Source organism: Cololabis saira, chromosome 6 (genome assembly GCF_033807715.1).
Source record: "Cololabis saira isolate AMF1-May2022 chromosome 6, fColSai1.1, whole genome shotgun sequence".
Classification (NCBI taxonomy): domain Eukaryota; kingdom Metazoa; phylum Chordata; class Actinopteri; order Beloniformes; family Belonidae; genus Cololabis; species Cololabis saira.
In genome coordinates, this window is record NC_084592.1 from 3,062,524 (window position 1) to 3,085,555 (window position 23,032).

General features: G+C 41.8%; 1 protein-coding gene across 1 annotated transcript in view; it reads left to right on the top strand.

Moving 5' to 3' along the window:
• The window catches only part of LOC133446276 (inactive dipeptidyl peptidase 10-like), a 103,792-nt gene that overhangs the window by 35,060 nt on the left and 45,700 nt on the right, over positions 1-23,032 (top strand). Inside the window, exons 5-10 of the mRNA XM_061724286.1 lie at positions 6,819-6,913; positions 15,269-15,343; positions 17,494-17,546; positions 17,996-18,077; positions 20,982-21,102; positions 21,814-21,968. Coding sequence (XP_061580270.1) covers positions 6,819-6,913; positions 15,269-15,343; positions 17,494-17,546; positions 17,996-18,077; positions 20,982-21,102; positions 21,814-21,968 — 581 coding nt within the window. The remainder of the gene's footprint in view (positions 1-6,818; positions 6,914-15,268; positions 15,344-17,493; positions 17,547-17,995; positions 18,078-20,981; positions 21,103-21,813; positions 21,969-23,032) is intronic.

Consider the following 23,032-nt stretch of genomic DNA (forward strand, 5'->3'; position numbering starts at 1 on the left):
CCTTGCTTGTCATTTCTGACATCTGTGTGGTGCTGACGGACAGCTCCTTGATGTGTGTGTGTGTGTGTGTGTGTGTGTGTGTGTGTGCGTGCGTGCGTGCGTGCGTGCGTGCGTGCGTGCGTGCGTGCGTGCGTGCGTGCGTGCGTGCGTGCGTGCGTGCGTGCGTGCGTGTGGACAGCTCCTTGAAAACTAATACTGAAGGTGTTGCAACATGTTACAGGTGCTGTGTTAGTGACGGTGGAGCTTCCAACATTTTTCTCCTGTATTCAGTTCAGTCCTTTATGTTCAATTTTCAATAAAAAAGTGCTCTGAGAACACATTATATGGCCTTTGTATTTATGGGATCGGAGGTTGGGATGGTTGGGAACCACTGCTCTCGAAAGCACCTTGTAATCCGTGCAAAGTAACGCAACTGGCCTCCAGTTTTTAAGTAAGGCCAGATCTCCCTTCTTAGGCAGCAGAGAGAGCACTGCCCGCTGGCAAGAGACAGGAAGTGTTCCCTCTTTGAAAGACTCCATCACCACTGAATGAAAATCGGAGTCAAAAGAACCCCAAAAACACTTGAAATTTTCAGCAGAGAGGCCATCAATCCCTGGTGCTCGTCCTGATGACATCTGATGACATCTGCTGATCTGCGTCCGTCAGCTCCTCCAGAGTCAGGTCAGAATCCAGAGCCGCTTTCTCATCCAAGCTGAGTTGGGGGAGATTGTCCAAAAGCTCCTCACAGCACTCCATGCTGCATGGCTCCGCCCCAAATAGAGCCGTATAAACATCCAATGCATGGCGCCTCATCTTGCAAGGGCTGGTGGTTACTCTGCCTCCCGGAAGCTTAAGACATGTCATCTGCTTCCTCTGTGCTACCGTCCTCTCCAAGTTTAAAAGGAAAGAGGTCGGAGCATCCATGTTCTTAAGCTGGACGAAGCGAGCCCTGACGAGAGCTCCCTTCACTCGTTCATTTAAGAAAAAATGCAACTCCTGCTTCTTTTCCCGCAGCAGGTCACCAGCACTGGGATCGGAGTCCTTCCGTAGCCCCTCCTGAATGCTCCCAATACTGGCTTCAAGCTGTTGGACTGTTGCCTTGATCTTAGCAGTGCAATTGGAGGTATATTGTTTACAGAAGACACTAATCTGTGCCTCCCCAACCTCCCACCACAACTTCAAGGAACCAAACTCTTGCTTTTTATTTTTCCACTGCTCCCAAAAAAGCTTGAAACTGTGACAGAAGGCCTCATCTTGGAGGAGCTTATTGTTAAATGACCAACAAGACTTGAGCCTCTCTCCTGGTGAAATGACCAAATCAATGCTGACCAAATGATGATCAGTGAAACCAACTGGACTGATGTGACTGTGTAGCAACCTTGAGCTAAGACTAGGAGAAATGTAGATCCTGTCTAGTCTGGCTGCACTGACCCCGTTGTTACTGACCCTCACCCATGTGTACTGTCTGGACTGTGCATTTTTGACTCTCCATGTGTCTAGGAGGTCCAGGTGTGTAATGATGGTGTTAAGGCTCTGGGCTGACTGTGGGTGGGGCTCCTCGCCTATCCTGTTCACTGTAAAATCTAAAGTGCAGTTAAAATCAACTGCTCCTGTTGGTAATTCCTTAACTCGTTGTCCAGGACAGTAAAAAGAACTACTCTTTCAGGGCCTTGATTAGGAGCATAGATATTAATAGAACAGAAGACAGAGCCCTCTATTTGATTAACAATCCAGCCCCTTTACCACCTCAGCAGAAGATAGAATGCCAGCATTTGCAGTAGCTCTGAACAGTACAGCCACGCCTGCACTGATGTTGCTACCATGGCTGAGGATGTAGGAGCCCTCCCACCATAAACCCCAATCTGTCTCATCTGCTGAACTTGTATGTGTCTCCTGCAAAAACAGCACATCAAGTCTCTTCTGAGAGGAGACCTCTGAAATTAAAGCCCTCTTACGACTGTCCCTCTCAACATTGATGTTCAAAGACTCTATTCTGAGGCTCTGCATAAAAAGGTCAGAGAGGAAAGACAGACAGAATGAAACAAACACAAGACAGTAAATAGAGGAAAACACTGTGTGATACATGATCATTTATTTCTAGTCTTCCTACCTATCTTACCTGTCTTCTTACCCTTTCCCTGTTCTTTTCTCAGACTAGTGACATGCTTTTTAAGGCGGAAGCGTTTCTTTTCATCCAACATATCAAAACCCACGATCTCTGCAGAACGCTAACAGATTTAATGAATTTATCAGTGTTACTGAAAAAATCACCGACATTACAGGACTTTTTGTATGTGGCATCAAGAAAATGATTGATGTCCTCCAGAGAATACAGATCCATATTTCTGTTTGCCTCACAGATAGATGCAGTATCTGATACTGACTCCAGATCAGAGCCACACTCCATGTCATCCTGTCCCTCACATGATACCTGGCTACTGATCACACCCTGCTCTTCAGAGGTGTTCACAGATGCAGTGTGAGGTCTGTCTGGAACCACCAGCTGCTTCCTCCAAAGACTGAGCTACACAGTCTGCAGGCTGAGAGCTGCTCAGACTCTCTGCAGCTACACAAACCTGGAGCTGCTCACTCTCATTGGACACATTCTCATCAGACACTGAAGCAGTAGCACTAACCGCGACGCTTGTACCGGGTTCATCTTTGTAGCAATCATGTGCAACTGGGGGTCACCAGACAGGACAGAGGACACGGGGTTTCGTTGGAAAATCGTGGTTCTTTATTTCACCAGACGTGTACCAGCACTCAGCAGCTCGGTGTCCCCTGTGAGAAGAACCCTTTGCTGGTGTGCAGCCGCTCCTTAAATAGCCAGGCAGGGTGGAGAGATTGATTGGGCACAGGTGTGCCCAATCAGCCGAAACCCGGCCCGCACCACATGTGTGCTGCTCCACCGCAGACCACGCCCAATCCTCCACCCTGCCACAATCTTGAACTCCAGCGGCTTCTGCCTCAGTGTGCGCATGCGCGAGCCGCCTGCCGCTTCAACGGCAGAACCCGTAGCCTGCTGCCTATGCGGACACGCAAAGCGTTTATGTGCCAAATCGCCACATTCAAAACATTTTAACTGTCCCAAGCTGGCATACACCATGTAAGATCCATCCCCATACTTCACTCTGAAAGACACGTCTAATGTTTGTGTGGGCGAGTCCAGGAACATGAACACCTGCCGCCTCAAAGACTGAACATGCTTCAGTTTGGGATCTTTACATCCCAGACTGATGGTTTTAAATCCACTGGCAAACTCCACTGGTTTCGGAGCTCATTTTCCAACGACTCGTTGGATATAAATGGCGGAACACCTGATACGGTGATCCCTAATAAACACGCCGCTCTGCACCAGCTGATGGACAAGCGGCTCGTCATTCACAAACACAACAACGGCCTTATTCATTCTGGATACAAAAGACAGATTGTCATGTCCTACCTGCTCACCAACAGCCAGGAGAACCTCCTCCACAGAAACACTACTATCCGGTGGGACGATCCTCGCTCCCTGCCGTATAGACGGAGGTGGCGTCTCGGAGGACGCCATTCCTGCACAAAACACCCGTCAACACTCGATAAAAGCTTACTTAAGACTTATGCACGTAGGATTGATGAAGAAGACAGAATCGAAAATCAAGGACAGAAAATCATTCAATTCTGCGCCACTCACAGGCCAAGCACCACCACCAATCACACCGGAAGTGCGGTGAGAGGAGAGGAGAAGAAGGGTGAGGGGCACCGCCCAGTGGATCATGTCGGTGCCCCCCTGCAGCATAGGCCTATAGCAGCATATCTACCACCAAGCTATATTTGAGATTAACTATTATAGTCTTGTTCTATAGCTGCAACTATGACTACTGACTCTAATACACTAGAGTTTACACTACCTAGAGATTTACCAACACCAGCTAGAGGTTTACTAACACTAACTATAGGCTTTACTAAACAGAAAGGTTTTAAGTTTAGTTTTAAAGGTGGAGGTGGTGTCAGCCTCCTTAACCCAGATTGGAAGTTGGTTCCATAGTAATGGTGCCTGATAGCAGAACGCCAGCCCTCCAAATCTACATTTAGATACTCTAGGAACTACGAGTAAACCTGCACTCCGACAATGCAGTGTCCGTGCTCATTGGAAGATGCAGGGCAAACACAGCGGTGATGATGCTGGTGGGGTGTTTTGCCTCACCGATCATCAAACGTCTGAGCTGGATACAGAGGTTCTTCAATCATCGCTCGACCGACACCGACTTTGCTGCAGGTTTTTTCGGTAAATTATTCTTTTGACGACTTGCGCGTGCACACTCCAAGCTTGTTGGCTGCTATAGCTCGACAGCTCGTCCCCGTCAGGTAGCGCAGGATGACAGCCAGCTCTCTGCTGCTGCTCGGACTTGCCGTGTGTGGTTTTAAGCTGAATTAGCGGAACAATCCCATGTGACAAGTCGTCAAAAGAAACTGAGGAAATGCGAAAAAATATTGCCGCTGTTTCTCACCATTACGAGCCTTCATCGGCAAGACGAACGAGCTCTCCAGTCTTCCGACGGCACTGGTTTACTGGCCTGAGAAACCATCTCCGATGGCACAGTTTTCTTTACTGAGATCACAAGCAAAGCAGTGCATTGATTTCCTCTTCATCCCGTGTTGCTGTGTTGTGTATTTAAACGTTATCCCACCAGCTGGTTTATTAGACTACTATCAAATATCTTATTGGAGCAGAGTGTCCTAGTGGTTGGGGCTTCGGGCTCATGATCCAAAGGTCGTGGGTTCGAACCCTGGCACTGACATCACTTTGCGCATCCTTGGGAAAGATGCTTTACTCTTGGCTTTCCTCACTTCACCCTGGTGTATGAATGGGTACCTAGCTTTGCTAGGGGTATCCAGCGATAGACTAGCGTCCTATCCTGGGGGTGTTTACCAGCTGTTCGTTTGCACTACAGAAACCGGAGATAAACACCGGGTCTATGGGCCACGAGGCTCGAAAAGGACATACAAATATCTTATTACTTTCCTAACTCTGGCTCTGCATACTGCTCCCAACTGGTTACCGTTGGTACGACGCGTAATACGCGAGCGAGGTTTCAGTTGGTTGTGAACGCGAACGGAAGCGAAAGCAGCTAGTATATTCGCCCCTTAAGACACATTGGTTCACTCAGGACAACAAAGTTCATTGTGACCCTGAAGGAGATCCCCTTTTCAGATTAATTCCTTTATTTCTGTTGCTTAGTAGCGCAAATTCATAGTTTCATTTTTGTTAGAGCAATCATTCACATTCTCTTTTAATTCTATTCATAGATACCACCTTTCATCACCTCAGCCAGCTTGGAAAAACAGCTTCAAATATGCAAATGTGATAACTTGATATATAATAAAAACGGTGCATTAAGGACACATTAGAGTTGTGTCCCGATCAGTGTGTACATTTAGTACACAGTGAAGGACAGATGATTTAAGAGTTAAAAAAAAATATATTTGATTGTTTCTGTAGGCTTTACATCTCCCTCAGAACATTTGGAACTTAGACTGTTGGTTTGAGGCACTTCCTGTTCCCTTCCTTTTAACCTGTGTACTGTAGTGCATGTGGTTAAAAGACACATGTATTTGAAAGTTTTTCCTGCTATTGTGTTGACAAAGCTTTTTAATTTGTGACAACCACCAGTAACATCTAAGTAAGGCCATGCTGCTCTATGCTTCAGTCATCAATGCAACAGTGTAGTCATGTTCAATTCAATTTCAATTCAATTCAATTCAATTTTATTTATATAGTGTCTAATACAACAAAAGTTGTCTCTAGACGCTTTCCAGAGACCCAGAACATGACCCCAGCAATTATTACAAAAACAATGGCAGGTAAAAACTCCCATAGTGGGAGAAAAACCTTAAGCCAAACAGTGGCAAGAAAAACTCCCCTTTAGGAAGAAACCTGGACCAGGACCTGGATCATAAGGGGGTAGAAACCTGGACCAGGACCTGGATCATAGGGGGGGGGAGAAACCTGGACCAGGACCTGGATCACAAGGGGGGGGAGAAACCTGGACCAGGACCTGGATCATAAGGGGGGTAGAAACCTGGACCAGGACCTGGATCATAAGGGGGGTAGAAACCTGGATCATAAGGGGGGACCCTCCTGCCGAGGGCCAGACTGGGGGTCGGGGACGTCAGCAGCACAGCAGGCAGGTTGAAGCAGCAGTGGGATGACCGGGGGTGGGGACCGCAGGCAGGTGGAAGCAGAAACGTGATGACCGGGGGTGGGGACCGCAGGCAGGTGGAAGCATAAACGGGATGACCGGGGGTGGGGACCGCAGGCCAGCACGCAGCTCCCGAAGCTCCCAATCAGCAAGTCCCAGGTTGGTTCAGGGTCGGGGAAAGGTTGAGAAGGGGCAGGGCCAGGGAGAGGTGTCTTGACGGACAAATCTCTCCCCCGCCTGACCGGGCCGTTACCCTGCCCCTCTCACTCCCACCTCATGTCAAGAAAGAAAGATTTTTTCTCTGTTTGAATCACACTGTGTTGTTCTAAAAGTGCACAACCTGCTGTGGCACCTGTTATGAACAATCCTCACCTTTCCTGTTGTGTTTGCTTGGTTGCTAATTCTCACTTTTGATTCTTAATAACGTTGCATCCCTAATCCCCATACTGTGGCTTATTTGGTTGTCTGCTACATACAATTTTAATTTGAGGCATTTTCGCTGCTGAAAATGTTATTTCTTCAAACATCTTGGCACCTCAAGTTAAATTCAGAATGGCTACTTGCTCTGACTTTCACTGCATATTTCTGACATACTTGCAGTTTCACATTTCCTTCATATAGTTGCTTTTTCTTTGTTCTTTGTCTTTTTGTTTGCAGACTCTGAAGTAATTTACAGGAACAGTGACGGCCATGTCATCAAATTCAACATCCTCACAAATGAAACAGAGATTGTTCTGACAAACACAACATTTGTAAGTAAATAGTTGTCTTATGTAGTACATTATACTGCATAAATAAGCTCAAGTGTTGGGCATAGCTGACTCATAACTGATATTTCTTTATTTTGTACTAGTGCCCGAAATAAAAACTGAAGACCTCAGCACTATGAGATCAAGCAAGTTTCAGGCACTGTTACCTTAATGACAGCTTTGCATGCTGTTACCAAAATCTCAGACACTTGTACTGTAATATTTACTTGTTTTCACCTGCCACACAAACTGTAAAAGGCTGTGATGAAATGGCTCTCATAAAATGTTTCTATGAAAACTAGGGAACCCAGTCATACCTGACAGATGCTTTTTGTGGACTACATGCAAAAGGAACCTCAGGAACCTCAAAGTACATTCCTAAGAAAAAATAAAGGAACACTTTTTAATACTTTAAAAGAGTATAGTAGCAAGTCAATTAAACTTCTAGTATATTAATCCAGACAGTTAAGTCGCAGAGAGGTTGTTCATTAGTTTAAGTTGCTTTGGTGTTAATAAAATTAACAGCAGGTGCACTAGACATGCAATAATGACCCAAACAGGAATACTTTTATAGGTCAAGCATATGTGACGGATGTGAAAGGGTCTGGAGAAGCCATGGAGGATGTTATCTAGTGGTGGGGGAAAAAATTGATATTGCAACATATTGTTGTGCTCTCCGTCGCAATAAATAATCGATAAACTGACGGCAAATATCGATATTTTATTACAAAACACATAATGGATTTACGTGGTTGTCACTGCAATATTGTTCATGCACTTCAATTTGTCCAGCTGTACAGTGTGTACATTTACAAGACTAGGAGGCAGTGAGGTTTTATGCAAAATTAAGTTGCTTACTGACTTTTAAGTATTAGAAACAAAGCAGTGCACTGTCCTGGTTTATATAAAACAGGTTATTAATGTTCATGCACTTGAATTTGTCCAGCTGTACAGTGTTTACATTTACAAGCCTAGGAGGAAGTGAGGAAATATACAAATGCACTTTATCTGTACATTGTATGAAGTTTTTGCATTGAATAAATGCATAACTACAGATGTTTTCCTTTTTATGGGTAATTTTTATTTCAGTCACATATATTGTGATATATCGTTGATGAAATTTCTTACAATATATCGAATATCGTAGATATTGTATATCGTGATATTATCATTATTGTGGGCCACATATCACCACAGTATTGAATCCTGAGTTACCCGTATCGTCCTAATGTTATGGTGCCTGTAACATCATTCAGTATCACTGTTATGGTGCTTTGTCAATGATGATCTGGAAAGGCATATCTATGGAGGGATGCAGAGACGTTTACAAGTTAGAAAATTGCAACCTGACTGTCATTAGATATCAAGAAGGAATCCCAGGTTGCTCCTCGTGCATGAAGATGCCCGGCCTATTGTCACAGGAGTATGCAGGCAGTTCCTGGAGGATGAAAGCATTGTTACCATTGACTGCCCCCCACGCTTGCCTGAGCTACATTCAACGTGACACCTCTGATACATTCTGTTTCGGTCCATCTGACGCTCCAGAAGCTCAGCGATGCCCCATGACCCGATTTTCAGGGTGTCTTTAAATTCAGTCCTTTATAGGTTGATAATTTTCATTTCCATCAACAATGTGTCATTCTTTTGTTCCTAACACGTTACTCAGTCCATATCAGTATAGATATCCAGCATGATTTTTTTTCTCCATTGAGACCTTGTGTTTTTAAAACGTCCCTTTTTTAACAGTGATAAATACCAACCATGTAAACCCTAAACATGGATATTTTTCTAACTCTAACAAACATACAAGCTTCAGCCATATACAAGCCTGTAGCACGGCGAGTGCTACGGGGCCCGACCGACAGGATAGAGAGGACACAGAGTTTAGTGCAGAACCCTTTATTTGCTCAAAAGAGAGGCTGACGGGCCACACCTGTGTCCCGTCAGCCTGAGTGGCTGCACCTCCTCCACCCTGCCACACACACACGTGCACCAGCTTCAGCAGCCTCTCCAACATCCCCAGCTGCAGCTTCAGTCTCTCCCTTATAAGGCTGGCAGGGTGGAGAGGTTGACGGGCCACACCTGTGTCCCGTCAGCCTGAGTGGCGGCAGCCCCTCCACCCTGCCACAAAGCCATATAACACAAGTTGACCACACCTTTTTAGAGACAAATGCCAATCATTTAGTCGACACAGTCGAAAAACATTTTTAGGGATGTCAAATTTGAGGTCTGCTGGTAGTAATCAGCACTCAAACATAGTCAGGATAAACAATTATGGTTGACATTATTATTGTGACATTACAATAAACATTTGTGAAGAAAGAAAATCATGGCAGAGAATCGTGATCTCAATTCCATGCAAAGAAAAATGTATTTGTCATTTTATCCAGAACTGTGCAGCCCTATTAAGTACCAAGAAAATCTATTCCTGTGACCACATGTAGGGCTTGTGTAACAAGGGAATGCCCCAAAATACTGCATGCTATATTCAGATTTTACAATGTTAATGCGTTACAGACGAAAAATTACTAGAGTCAGCCTGACCCAAATACAATTGTTATTTGAATTTGGCCTTGGCCTAGCCATAATCTTCCCCTGGATGTTATGCTAACAAGATGCTCTGTTTTCACTAGCCCTCCCCTCTCCCCTCATGAGTCCTGTGAACTGTATCAGAAGTATACCAAGCCGGCTGATAACATCATGGATAATGGCTGTAGATTAGATCTGGGGCATGGTTCACAGACTTACTTACTCACACAGACATGCACACAATAATAAACATACCTCCCCCATTATTCAACGCCTTCCCGGGTCTCCCCATATCACCCCTCCCAACCCTCCCAGGTTGAAGCGCTGCGCCAAGAGGCTGCGGTGTTCACTTATGGCGCTTTTCCACTCGTACCTACTCGGCTCTACTCAACTCAGCTCGGCTCGACTCAACTCGGCCAAGTTTCTTTTCCATAACAGTTCAGCATCTGGAGAAGTAGGCGGGTTGGAGCGAAGCTGCTGTGACCTATATGATTGTGTGATCTAAACGAAGAAGACAACAACTGTTGTTTCGGTGGTTGCTGGGATGATGAACCAGGTGAAAAATAGCAGAAATAATAGGGCCAGCCTAACAGTTTTAGCAAACATAATTTCACCCGGTAAAAAAACATGCTTCCACAGAAAACAGAACCAAAAAATAGTCCACAACAGATAGGAACAAGACAATAAGTAAAACAAATCGACAGAGCAGCTGCAACTACTCGCCACTAGCGCAGCGCTTATAATCCCCAGTATCATAAAAATGACATCATTGTGTTTGCGAGAGACCTCTGGCTCTTATGCCGCAAGAATTTTGGCGATACCACTTGTTTGGAAGATATGAGATTTTGAAGGCTTCAAAATCCTTTCTAATGCAGCTGAGAGGAATGAGAAAGTGCTCTGTTAACAGCTGCAGCTGCTCTCATTACCTTTGTGACTACAATTCTTAATTTATCTGTTCTATAAATAGAACTGGCAGTGCAGCTCCTGTGATTGACAGCTGGTTCTCATATTAATGAGTGTGTAAGTGATGGAACCCATATCCATATGCGTTTCAGTGTTTAATGTCATACATTTTGGGTGCTCTGAGCAACAATGACTCATCATATCACAGTCAAACCAGGACCATGTCTTATTTAAATCAACTACATGTCATTAAAAGCGTCATGTCACATTAAAATCATAATCATGGCACATTAATACAATCATCATATACCATTCAAACCGGCATACCTACCAGTCCTGGCAGGAATTGCGCCAGCCAACCTATGACGAGAGGCGGCCACCCTCGCCTGGCAAGGAAAGCCCAGGAACACGATTGGCACCTCCTCCATGACACTACAACCATGGCAACACCTCCAAGCAGACTCAAGTCCAATTTGGCGGCCCAAGAGATGCTTATTTCTATCCCGGAGGACCTGTCAACTAAAGCCTGGCTGGCAGCCGCATGGAGCCGGAGTGGGAGTCAGCAGGACAGACACGCATACAGCAATACATCTGGGATCCTGGAGATGGCGCTGAAGGAGAAGACCTACCCCGCCGGCAGTCGACCCTCCTGAACCGCCTACGGACTGGGGTTGGCGGCTTCAAAGCATCCAGGAAGAAGTGTGGCCTAACAGACAGCACAGCGTGTGAATGTGGGGAGCCTGAGAACCTCAAACCGGCATAATGAAATGATACTAAGTAGCTAAAACATTGTCATGTTCCAATACTAACTTAACCAGCTTATCCAGTGAACTGAGGAAGCTTTTGTTATGGGCAGACCAAATGTCTTCGGTGGTCGACATATAGTCCAGCCCTTCGAATGTCTTCTTTAGGTCATTTTCCATTTTTGTATATTCCTTATCCAAGTAGTTTGAAAAAGCTTTCCGTCCCATTTGCCGTGTGCCGCCTGGGCATGGTATCATGCTAATTAGCTGCCTGAAAGCGGGCGACTCCACTGTAGAAATAGGTAGCATGTTTTCCACCACATACCGTGCAATTGTTTTGTCAAGTTGTACCTGGCTTACAGACGTCCCTCGGTTAAACTCCAGCCGCTGTTGCTTACATGGAGTGGCTTGATTCACTTCGGATGTTTCAGGGAATTTCTTTAGCAACTAGCGTCATAGAAGAATGTTGCTTCTCCAGGTGCTTCAACAAATTCAAATTACTGTTTGTGGCCGTGGATAGGACTCTCAGACAGAGTTTACATTTCACTGAAATGTTTTTGTCATTGTGCTGCTCAACAAAACCGAAATAATGACAATATCTCCACGTTGTGAAACTCGCTTCACTCTCTTGGCTCACCATGACCGGTCATGTTTTTGAATGGACACACACGCTCACTACGTTTCAATTCAATTAAATTCAATTTTCGAATACACTAATAGAAAGTTGTCTCTAGACACTTTCCAGAGACCCAGAACATGACCCCAGAGCAATTATTACATAAACAATGGCAGGTAAAAACTCCCCTAGTGGGAGAAAAACCTTAAGCCAAACAGTGGCAAGAAAAACTCAGCATCTTGTGAAGTTATATTTTGGTATCGGTTTCACAAATAAGGAAATACTTAATCTTTTGGCACATCAGCATCGAATTATTATCAGTATAAGGACTTTAAAACGACTGTGCAAACGACTCCATCTATTTGGAAGAAGGAACCACACAGAAATTGCGTCTTTTGTGGAAGAGGAAAATCTTTATGATCATCCTCATTGTTTCCTGAGAAACAACAAAACCTCTTTGAATGGAAGCAGATGGAACCACCGCTAGTATAGTATACTATACTATACTAGTATAGTATACTATATTCAATTCAATTCAATTCAATTTTATTTATATAGCGTCTAATACAACAGATGTTGTCTCTAGACGCTTTCCAGAGATCCAGAACATGAACATAAACATAAACATAAACATAAACATAAACATAAACATAAACCCCCGAGCAATTATTATATAAACAATGGCAGGTAAAAACTCCCTTAGTGGGAGAAAAGCCTTAAGCCAAACAGTGGCAAGGAAAAACTCCCCTTTAGGAGGGAAGAAACCTTGAGCAGGACCAGGCTCATAAGGGGGGACCCTCCTGCCGAGGGCCAGACTGGGGGTCGGGGACGTCAACAGCACAGCAGGCAGGTGGAAGCAGCAACGGGATGACCGGGGTTGGGGACCGCAGGCCAGCACGCAGCTCCCGAAGCTCCGGCCCAATCAGCAAGTCCCAGGTTGGGGTGCAGGGTTGGGGAAAGGTTGAGAAGGGGCAGGGCCAGGGAGAGGAGTCTTGACGGACAAACCTTCTCCCCCGCCTGAAAGGGGCCGTTAACCTGCCCCTCTCACTCCCACACTGCAGGTTCCAGTGTTTTGCATTCAGAGATGCTCTTCGCCACCGGCAGAGGATGCTGCACCATGTACAAAATAGAAAAAAAAGAAGAAAAGGGGGGGCCAGCACAAGAAACTACAGGAGCGACTCTAACACACTAGAGTTTACACTACCTAGAGATTTACCAACACCAGCTAGAGGTTTACGAAACACTAACTATAGGCTTTACTAAACAGAAAGGTTTTAAGTTTAGTTTTAAAGGTGGAGGTGGTGTCAGCCTCCTTAACCCAGATTGGAAGTTGGTTCCATAGTAATGGTGCCTGATAGCAGAACGCCCGCCCTCCAAATCTACATTTAGATACTCTAGGAACTACGAGTAAACCTGCACTCCGAGAATGGAGAGCTCTGCCAGGAACATAAGGCACTATCAGGTCTTGTAAATAATGCGGATGTAAGCCATTTTGGGCTTTATACGCAGGTAATAACATTTTTAATTGGATTCTGAATTTTACAGGTAGCCAATGGAACAACGCTAACACTGGAGAGACGTGGTCTCTCCTGCTGATTCCTGACATCCTGCTAATAACACATTACAGCAATCTAGTCTAGAAGATACAAATGCATGAACTAGTTTTTCTGCATCACTCTGCGAGAGGATTTTCCTAATCTTTGCAATATTACGGAGATGGAAAAACGCTATTTTACAAACCTGATTAACATATGGTTTAAACGACAAATCCTGATCATGTCTTAGGGACATCCAGTCCTTGATGTCCCTAAGACATGCCTGAAGTTTAACTAACAGTGCTCTTTCATCCAGCTTCATAGACAAATCGAGCTGCGTATCAGCAGCATAACAATGAAAGTGTATGCCGTGATTCTGGATTATACTTCCCAATGGCTGCATGTATAAACTGTATAACTGTATAAAGACAGAGTTTACATTTCACTGAAATGTTTTTGTCATTGTGCTGCTCGACAAAACCGAAATAATGACAATATCTCCACGTTGCGAAACTCGCTTCACTCTCTTGGCTCACCATGACCGGTCATGTTTTTGAATGGACACACACTCGAACCAGTGCTGTCTCTGTGCTATGATGCATTCTGAACCCTGACTGAAAGACTTCAAACAGATCATTTCTATACAAATAGTCACATAACTGACTTGAAACTGCCTTTTCCAGAATTTTAGATACAAATGGAAGATTGGGAATTGGTCTATAATTAGCTTAGGTGTCTGGGTCAAGAGAAGGTTTTTTAAGTAAAGGTTTAATTACTGCAACTTTGAAAGTCTGTGGTACATATCCTAAACTTAGGGATAGGTTAATTTGGTCCAGTATTGTCGTACCAATAAGAGAAAGAACATTTTTGAATAGTGGAGTCGGGATGGGGTCTAACATACATGTGGTTGACTTAGCTCTATTAACGAGTGAAGTCAGTTCAGGGAGGTCTATAGGATCAAAACAGTCTAGAGACAAGTCAGAGCCTAGGGAAGTCGCTAAAGCTGAAGAAACACCTACAACCGGCTGGTTGATTTCTTCTCTAATTCTCGTGATTTTACTGTTAAAGAAGCTCATAAAGTCCTCACTACTGAGAGCTGCAGGAATGCACGGCTCCACAGAGTTGTGACTCTTTGTCAGCCTGGTTTCCTCTGGTCTCCGCGTGTGGGGAAAAAAAACTTCACTGTAGCCAGAAATAACGGAGTAACGCACCGTTTGGTAACGTAATTGAGTTACTGATTTTAAAAAAGTAATGCATTAGAGTATTAGTTACCGCCAAAACAAAGGATTTACTGTAACCCGTTACTAAATAACGAGTTAGTTCCAACACTGATGACGTCAGATACAGCCTGCTTAGAACCTCGGCAGAATAGTTACAGAAAAAGTATCTACTCGGCACGTTAGACCCCTAGTGGGAAAGAACCACACCGATGGGAGGAGAGCCGAGCCGGGCTGAGTAGGTACTAGTGGAAAAGTGCCATAAGAATACTGGCCCTAACACACCAGAGATTACAGTAACTATAGGCTTTACTAAACAGAAACGTTTTAAGTTTGGTTTTAAAGATGGACCTGGTATTATCTCTAGTTTATGTTTATGCTGCAGCAATATAATTTCCCTCTTGGGATTAATAAAGTATTATTTAATTTAATTCAATCTACTCACAAAGATTTCATTAATGGGACTCATTGTTATTGTATAGTGAGAATGAACCGGTGGCTGTAGAAAACTGAGTAATAAAATGTAGTCTTAAAGAGAATAATATTTTTTCTGAAGCTGATATATTTTGTATGCTTCTATTCTGTACTGCCTTATAAGATCAGCTTGGAGATGGTGTTCAACATTTATCAACTGTTGTACTATAGCTGAAATAAAAATGATAAATGTCAAACTAAACACCTGAAGTTTACACAACTATTTAGATGTCTTCAGTATGCATGTGTCCAACGGTTTTATTGACATGACATGGAAGCATTAGTTACCACTAGAACATGAATCTAATTATATGTTTTTCTGTTTATATGTTTTTTATTAGATCAATTTCAACGTGGCCAAGTATTCAGTGTCCCCTGACCTCAAATATGTACTCTTCGCATATGATGTGAAACAGGTAAGTCCTTTTCTCCTGTGTGAACACACTCACGCTCTTTTCAATTCAATTCAATTCAAATTTAGGAGGGAGGAAACCTGGACCAGGACCTGGATCATAAGGGGGTAGAAACCTGGACCAGGACCTGGATCATAAGGGGGTAGAAACCTGGACCAGGACCTGGATCATAAGGGGGGACACTCCTGCCAGAGGCCAGACTGGGCAGAGCAGGAATACAGAAAACAGACAGAGAGAATGAAGAACAGTTCAGTTCAGTTCAGTTCAGTTTTATTTATATAGCGTCTATTACAACAGAAGTTGTCGTTAGGATCTTTCCAGAGACCCAGAACATAAACCCCCGAGCAATTATTACATAAACAATGGCAGGTAAAAACTCCCCTAGTGGGAGAAAAACCTTAAGCCAAGCAAGAACAGAGAAAGGAGAGACACAGACACAATGGCTAACTGGTGCACTACAGGGATGACTATATAAACAGATGTAGACAGCAGACACTGAAGTGAGCAGACACTGAGACACTGCAGTCCTGCTCAGAGGGCAGGACTGCAGGTCAGGATATCAGCAGGCATCTACCAGACATCCATACAGACGGGTGGTGTTATGTTGGTTGAGTTGGTCGAGAGGCTGATTGGGTAACGTATTGCGTCACGTATTGCGTCACTTCCTGTTGTTTACAGTATGTTGCCATTGTAGCACTGTGTTGCGGGCTCTGATTCTTCCAGACTTTTTTGTCTAAACTTAGATTTTTTTCTGGTAAACTTCTGTCTTTAATTCAGCACAAAGCTCAGTGAGTTAGAGCTCCAGTTCCGCCAACTAGACCATAGTCCAGTAGATTCTTCAGCTAGCCAGGCTAAAGTAGCGGCCGACCGATCTAAAGTAGCGGCTGTTAGCCGCTCCCCTGCAGCTCCCGAGCAGCCGGCCAGGCATGGCGGCTCGGTGACGGTTCGGAGAAAGCGTAGTCCTAAATGGCACATGGAACACCACCACTCGCTTCATATCTCTAACCGTTTTTCCCACTCAGCGACACACCCACTGAGAAACCGACCCTGGTGATTGGTCCATAGTCAGGCATGTGAGGCCGACTCCAGCAACCATATTTAGGTGCATCCTAATTTGAAGCTGCTGGCAAAGAGAAATCGTAAATTTGGTAAAGTTATCATACATGACGGTACTAATGACACCCGTTTACGCCAGTCGGAAGTCACTAAATTAAAGATTGTCTCGTAGTTACGGCAAAACAACGTGGCCTTTATTGACACTTGGAAGACGTTTTGGGGAAAGCCTGGTGTGATTAGAAGAGACGGCATTCATCCCACCCGGGATGGTGCAGCTCTTATTTCTAGTAATCTGGGGCCTCATTTATAAAGCTTGCGTGCGCACAAAACAGGGCTTGAAAGATGCGCAAGTCACCTTTTACGCAAAGGTTGGGATTTAAAAAAAATCAGACTAAACTTGTCCTGCTTCAGGTCAATAAGGATTACCAAAATTATTTTATTTTTCCTAAATACCATAATAATGAGAGAGAGAGAGAGAGAGAGAGAGCGAGAGAGAGAGAGAGAGAGAGAGAGATAGAGAGAGAGAGAGAGAGAGAGAGAATTTCTAAGATAATTTTATGTTACTGCTTACTGCTTATTTAACTTCAGACAGTGAGACAAAAAACTAATCATGTTACTTTGAATGCTTCTCTCACAATATTTCACCACTATCATTTTTAGATAAGCTTCTCAGATGGATTTTAAATGTATGATACCACAGCTGTCCTGCTCAAGGTTTCTTCCCTCCTAAAGGGGAGTTTTTCTTGCCACTGTTTGGCTTAAGGTTTTTCTCCCACTAGGGGAGTTTTTACCTGCCATTGTTTATGTAATAATTGCTCGGGGGTTTATGTTCTGGTCTCTGGAAAGATCCTAGAGACAACTTCTGTTGTATTAGACGCTATATAAATAAAATTGAAATGAATTTAATTGAAGCTGTCACCCATGCAAAATGCATAGTTTCAGATTTTAAGAACAGCTGGCAGTCTGTTTTGTTTGATAATGTCCTCGTTTTCATTTTTTGTCCTAATGCCAGATAGTATTTGCACAGTTGCATCTCTTGCTACATTTCAAACAGTCATCATTCAGTCTGGCCCGCTATGTGTCACCCTTTGTTGCAGGTCTATCGCCACTCGTACATGGCTTCGTACAGCATCTATAATATTCACACAAGGTAAGTGTTTGTGTTGGTTCTTTTAAAAAAGGGTGTACAACAAAATGAATGTCATTAATAGACTTTAGTTAACAGATATTGATGACGAGGTCATGATCAAGTCACTTAATTGGGTATGTTAAAGCAGGGAAATGGCTAAACCATGCAAGACAGTAGCCTTTGAGGACAAGAATTTGGCAATGTGCAGTGTATTCAGTTTAATTCAATTTTATTTATATATCGTCTATTACAATAAAAATTAATCTCTATGTACTTTCCAGAGACCCAGAGCATGTCCCCTGAGCAATTAACCTAGCAATCAGAACCGTAATCCACCAACATCCATCCATCCATCCATTGTCCACCACTTATCCGTTCCCGGGTGGCGGGGGCAGCAGTCTCAGCAGAGATGCCCAGACTTCCTTCCCCACCAACATACATTTCATAAAACATGTTATCTCTTGTTCCAGAGAGGTATGGGAGCTCGACCCTCCAGAGGTGGTGAACTCTGTTCTACAGTACGCTGCATGGGGAGTGCAAGGCCAGCAGCTGGTGAGCAGCACCACACTTACTCACACTTACAACCTCAGGGCTCAGTTTACTTTGAAAGTTCTCAACAGACGCACAAACACTGAAGAGCTTCTGTATGTCGACCTGCGGAGTGAAACTGTGGAACAGGCTGAGCATGGAGCTAAAACAAAGTCAAAACATATCACAATTTTAAAAAAAGATACAAAGAAACATTCTATTCAAAATACAGATGCAAATAAACATGTAGATATGTACATTTATTAATATATGTAGATATATAGATGTATATTATGGATATAGAAATGTTATATGTAGGTATGTATATATGGATATATTGTTGTATTATACGTACAGTATTTGTGTATCTATATCTCTATTAATATATTCTGATTTATAGTTATATGTACATAAGTCGATATATAGATTTATAGTAATTTTTATGTGTATAATTGGAGGTAAATATATGAACCAGTGTATATATAGCATATCTACTCTTATATAGTTATTCAAGTATATTGTATACCATTGCTGTCTATTGTTCTCTATTATATTGTAGTATTATAGTAAAGTAATGATAATGTAATACTATGTATTATAATTACTTCTATTATTACATACATACATAATAGCACAACTAAATGCTGGGCGTTTGTTTTGTTTTCTTTGGTTTGCCTTGATTTGCTTTGATTTTGACTATATGTATATACATATAATTGAGTATTATATCACTGTATTGAACAGTTATTAAAGTAGGTATGGGTGTTTTATATGTAAGCCTATTGAAACTTGTCTTGTTATATGTAAGAATGTATGTAGATTCAGGGGTAGGACTGGATAAGTGTTTACTTCATTCCTACTCCGTTTCGAGCATGTTGGTGGATCCGTGAGGTCTGACCAAGTGCTGTACATATATATATATATATATATAATATATATATATATATATATATATATATATATATATATATATATATTTGTATTCAGTTTTTTTTACTTTTTTGTACTCTTTTTTTAATATGCATGTTCGAAATCAAATCTTCAAATCAAATCAAATCAGTCCTGAGCTACAGTACATTACACAGATCATCATGAAGGTCCTGAATTTAACAGGCTTTTTTTTCCTATCATGCCTTTTGCTTGGTCTATCTGCGCCAAAAAATTGTAGAGATTTCATGTTAACTATTAGAAGGCTTAAAAAGTACAGTAATGCTACTCTGTTCATTTTTATATTATTTCATTGTAGAATATTTGCGCATGTATCAAACATGACTGCACCAGGAACTCACTGCGGTAATAAAGTTGGAAACAGATAAGCTCATCTCTAGCGCTCAAGTGCCAAACACATAACATTATTGGTGCATCAGGATGTGAGTGGGCTTATAATAATTCCTTAAGATGTATTTATTATGCTCTGCATAGATACGCCTGAACAGAACTAAACTAAAAGCTAAAAGCATCCAACAAAAGCAAGGTCCTTTTATTTTATTTCGCTGAAACTATGGCTCATTTAACAATTTTAAAGTCAATATAAAGAAGAAGAGCTTTTTTTGTTTTTTGGTATGTGGCAATGCTGTGCTCTACTTACCAAGAAAAAGAGCAGCCAATTCAAGATTGACCTTCCCTTGCTTGATCACTTTGGTTTCTGCCAGAGAATGGAAACCAGTCGGAGATATACGGTGGCCGACAAGGGCCAAACGCACTGCAACGGCCTAATGCGTCTCAGTTAAGGAAAATGGCTTCAAGTACAGAAACGATTCAAATTCACAAACTCAAAACGAGGTTCAAAAAGAGGAACGTGGTGAAAATGAAAAAACGTCCTGCAAAAAACAAAGACAAATGCAGCCTCATCAAACGCTGCAAATAGAGAAACGATGCAAAGCACAAAACGATATAAAACAAGAACGGAAGTGCTTGATTGGCTGGAACAAAGGAAGACATCTGATTGGTTGCAGATCCTTCCGTGTTAAAAAAAACGTATTTGTGGATCGAGTCACATCAGGAGAGTCTCAAAAGTCACACGCAAATCCAGCCCAGCTCACAGACAAAAAAACGTTTGTAAATCAGGTTATATTTGTGTGTGCATCAAAAATACATTTGTATATCTTGTCCTACGCACGTGTGAATTGTTCTGTGCATTTGTGAAACGGTGTGTGTATTTGCAAATCGGTCTGTGCATTTGTAAAACTTGTCCTAGGCATTTGTGAATTATGAGACTGTTCTAGCTCCATAGTTTGAGTCTGTGTAAATGTGACAAAACATGCAAAAACAAACATTTTTCCCAAAGAATCACCCAGTGATGTCATGAGATTGACGCGTACGTGGATAAAAGGGATAAAAGAAAAGTAACAGCTCAACGTAGCCTAATGTAGCGGAGTAAGAGTAACAGTTTCTTCTTCACAAATCTACTCAAGTAAAAGTAAAAAGTATAGTGATTCAAAACTACTCCTAAAAGTACAACATTTCCCAAAACTTACTCAAGTAAATGTAACAGAGTAAATATAACTCGTTACTACCCACCTCTGGCCATCGGTAGAAAAAGCATTATTAATGATCAAGTACGAAATCAACATGGTAATTTCATTCATTGACATGGAAAAAAAGATAATTCATATCTGTTGATACAGTTTGATGATTTGCTGATATTCGTGATTTGGGGTTTAGGGATTTCAAGTCTGCTGTTGGAAGGACTAACAGGTTTTTGTTGTTTTTTTATGCAGTTCACACTAAATCACTATATATATTTGTATAACAAACACTGTTTCAGGTCATTTTAGCAAAAGAGTTTTAGGATGCTGGATAACATACTGTATATACTGTATATATGATACATTTGTTGTTAATCCAAATGCCTGTTAGAGCTCAGTTTATTTTAGTGATGTATATTCATTTAGATTTATAATGTGACCCTGTGCTTTGTCTCCTCAGATCTACATATTTGAAAATAACATATACTACCAATCTGATGTCAAGAGTAACTCACTTAGATTAACATCATCTGGAAAGGAAGGTGTTATCTTTAATGGAATTGCTGACTGGCTGTATGAAGGTACATACTTTTTTCACTTATATCAGTTGAACGCAAAGCTAGCTAATGCTTTAATTTTACACTGACTCTGTATATTAATAAATTATACCGAAGGACCATAGAACAGAACTGTTATCGAATATAGTTGTTTTCAAAATGTTTGTTACACAGAATTGTAGTTCATTAAGGTGCAAATGATAATTTCTATGGGAGCTTAATTTCAAAGCCTTGCATGTATATTAAAAAAACAATTTTTTTAATATACATTAATTTTTAATATAATTTAATATACATTTTTTAATATACATTAAAAAAATAGATTGTCTATTGTCTATCCTGTCTATTGTCCTTTTATTATTTTAATATTGCTGATCATGGCTTACAGCTTAAGAAAACTCAAATATCCTATCTCAAAATATTAGAATATCATGAAAAAGTATACTAGTAGCTGTAAGCCATAATCAGCAATATTAAAATAATAAAAGGCTTGCAATATTTCAGTTGATTTGTAATGAATCCAGAATGTATGACATTTTAGTTTTTTTAATTGCATTACAGAAAATAAAGAACTTTATCACAATATTCGAATTTTCTGAGACAGTCCTGTATAATCTGAAATCTATTGTATTCTGCTCCGGTCTATTTTCCCATTATACTTTATTTATATTCTATTGTATATTCTAAAGCCTGATTTAAGATAAGAATAGAAATTCCATGTCTCTTTTCAAACAGAGGAGATCCTGCAGACCCACGTGGCTCATTGGTGGTCTCCTGATGGAGAGAGGTTGGCCTTCTTGGTTCTTAATGAAACTCTAGTGCCCAACATGGCTCTACCTCGGTTCACTGGTATGCCATACCCAAAAGGAAAGCTGTACCCTTACCCCAAGGTACTAAGAGCACACGGTATCACTGAAAACAGGCACACCTTTGTTTCACAGCCAGATGTGAATAGCTAGTGCTGATTTAGAAGATTGAAGCTGATTTAAATGAGCTTCATCAGAACCACAAATCTGAATTCTCCCAAAGTCTGCTAAATCTCAGACACAGTTAGTGTACATGAATCCTCACGTTTTCTCTTCCTGCTTTATTCCTGCTGGGTCAACAATAGATTAGCTGATAGACGTTCATATTTTTCACAATATACTTATATTTTTAAAATAAATGTTTCATAAGTGTGTGCACTTCTATATTTAGATTTGAAACATCAATAAATTGTCTCTAAATAAGGGATTATAAATTTGAAACCGTTTTGTAGGTATTTACCATACTGATTATACATTCTACACGATCCTTGTTATTGCTGTGCCGGAAATGTAACCAAGATGTGCCACAAATGACCCATTTCATGTCGTTGTAGTATAATTTGACAATGCCTCCCTATCAAACATTTTTATTTGAGGCCAATCTGAGATATTAATGGACTAAATGCTTTGAGTTTAGGTTGGAACAGGACCCAAATGCAGGGGATGAAGCGCCAGGAGTTTCAACCAAAACGTTTTTTAATTAAACAAAATGGCTTTACAAATTGAATAACTCAGAAAAGCCCACAGAACCAGGAATAACTACAGTCAGGGAGAGAAAAAGTACGGCCCAGCAGGGAGGAAGGGAAACACAGTCCAGGAGGCCAGCCAGGAGAATCTTGTATACAACGTCAGAGTAGACACTTGTTGTGTCTGCAGGACTGTAGCACCCTATAATGTGATCATTTCCTGAAAATGTAATAAAACCCAATAATGTAATAACTTCACCAATAATGTCATAAAATATCCTGACTGATATTGTAATAACATTTTTACCGATAATGTAATATCTTATTACGTTATTTGGAATTTATTACATGGTACTCAAAGTCTGCAATTTAACCCAATAGTCCTTCTGGTGTTTCAAATCAAGCGTATATAACATTCTTGGATGCTTAAAAGACAAAATGTAGAACTCTGGACTGAAAATT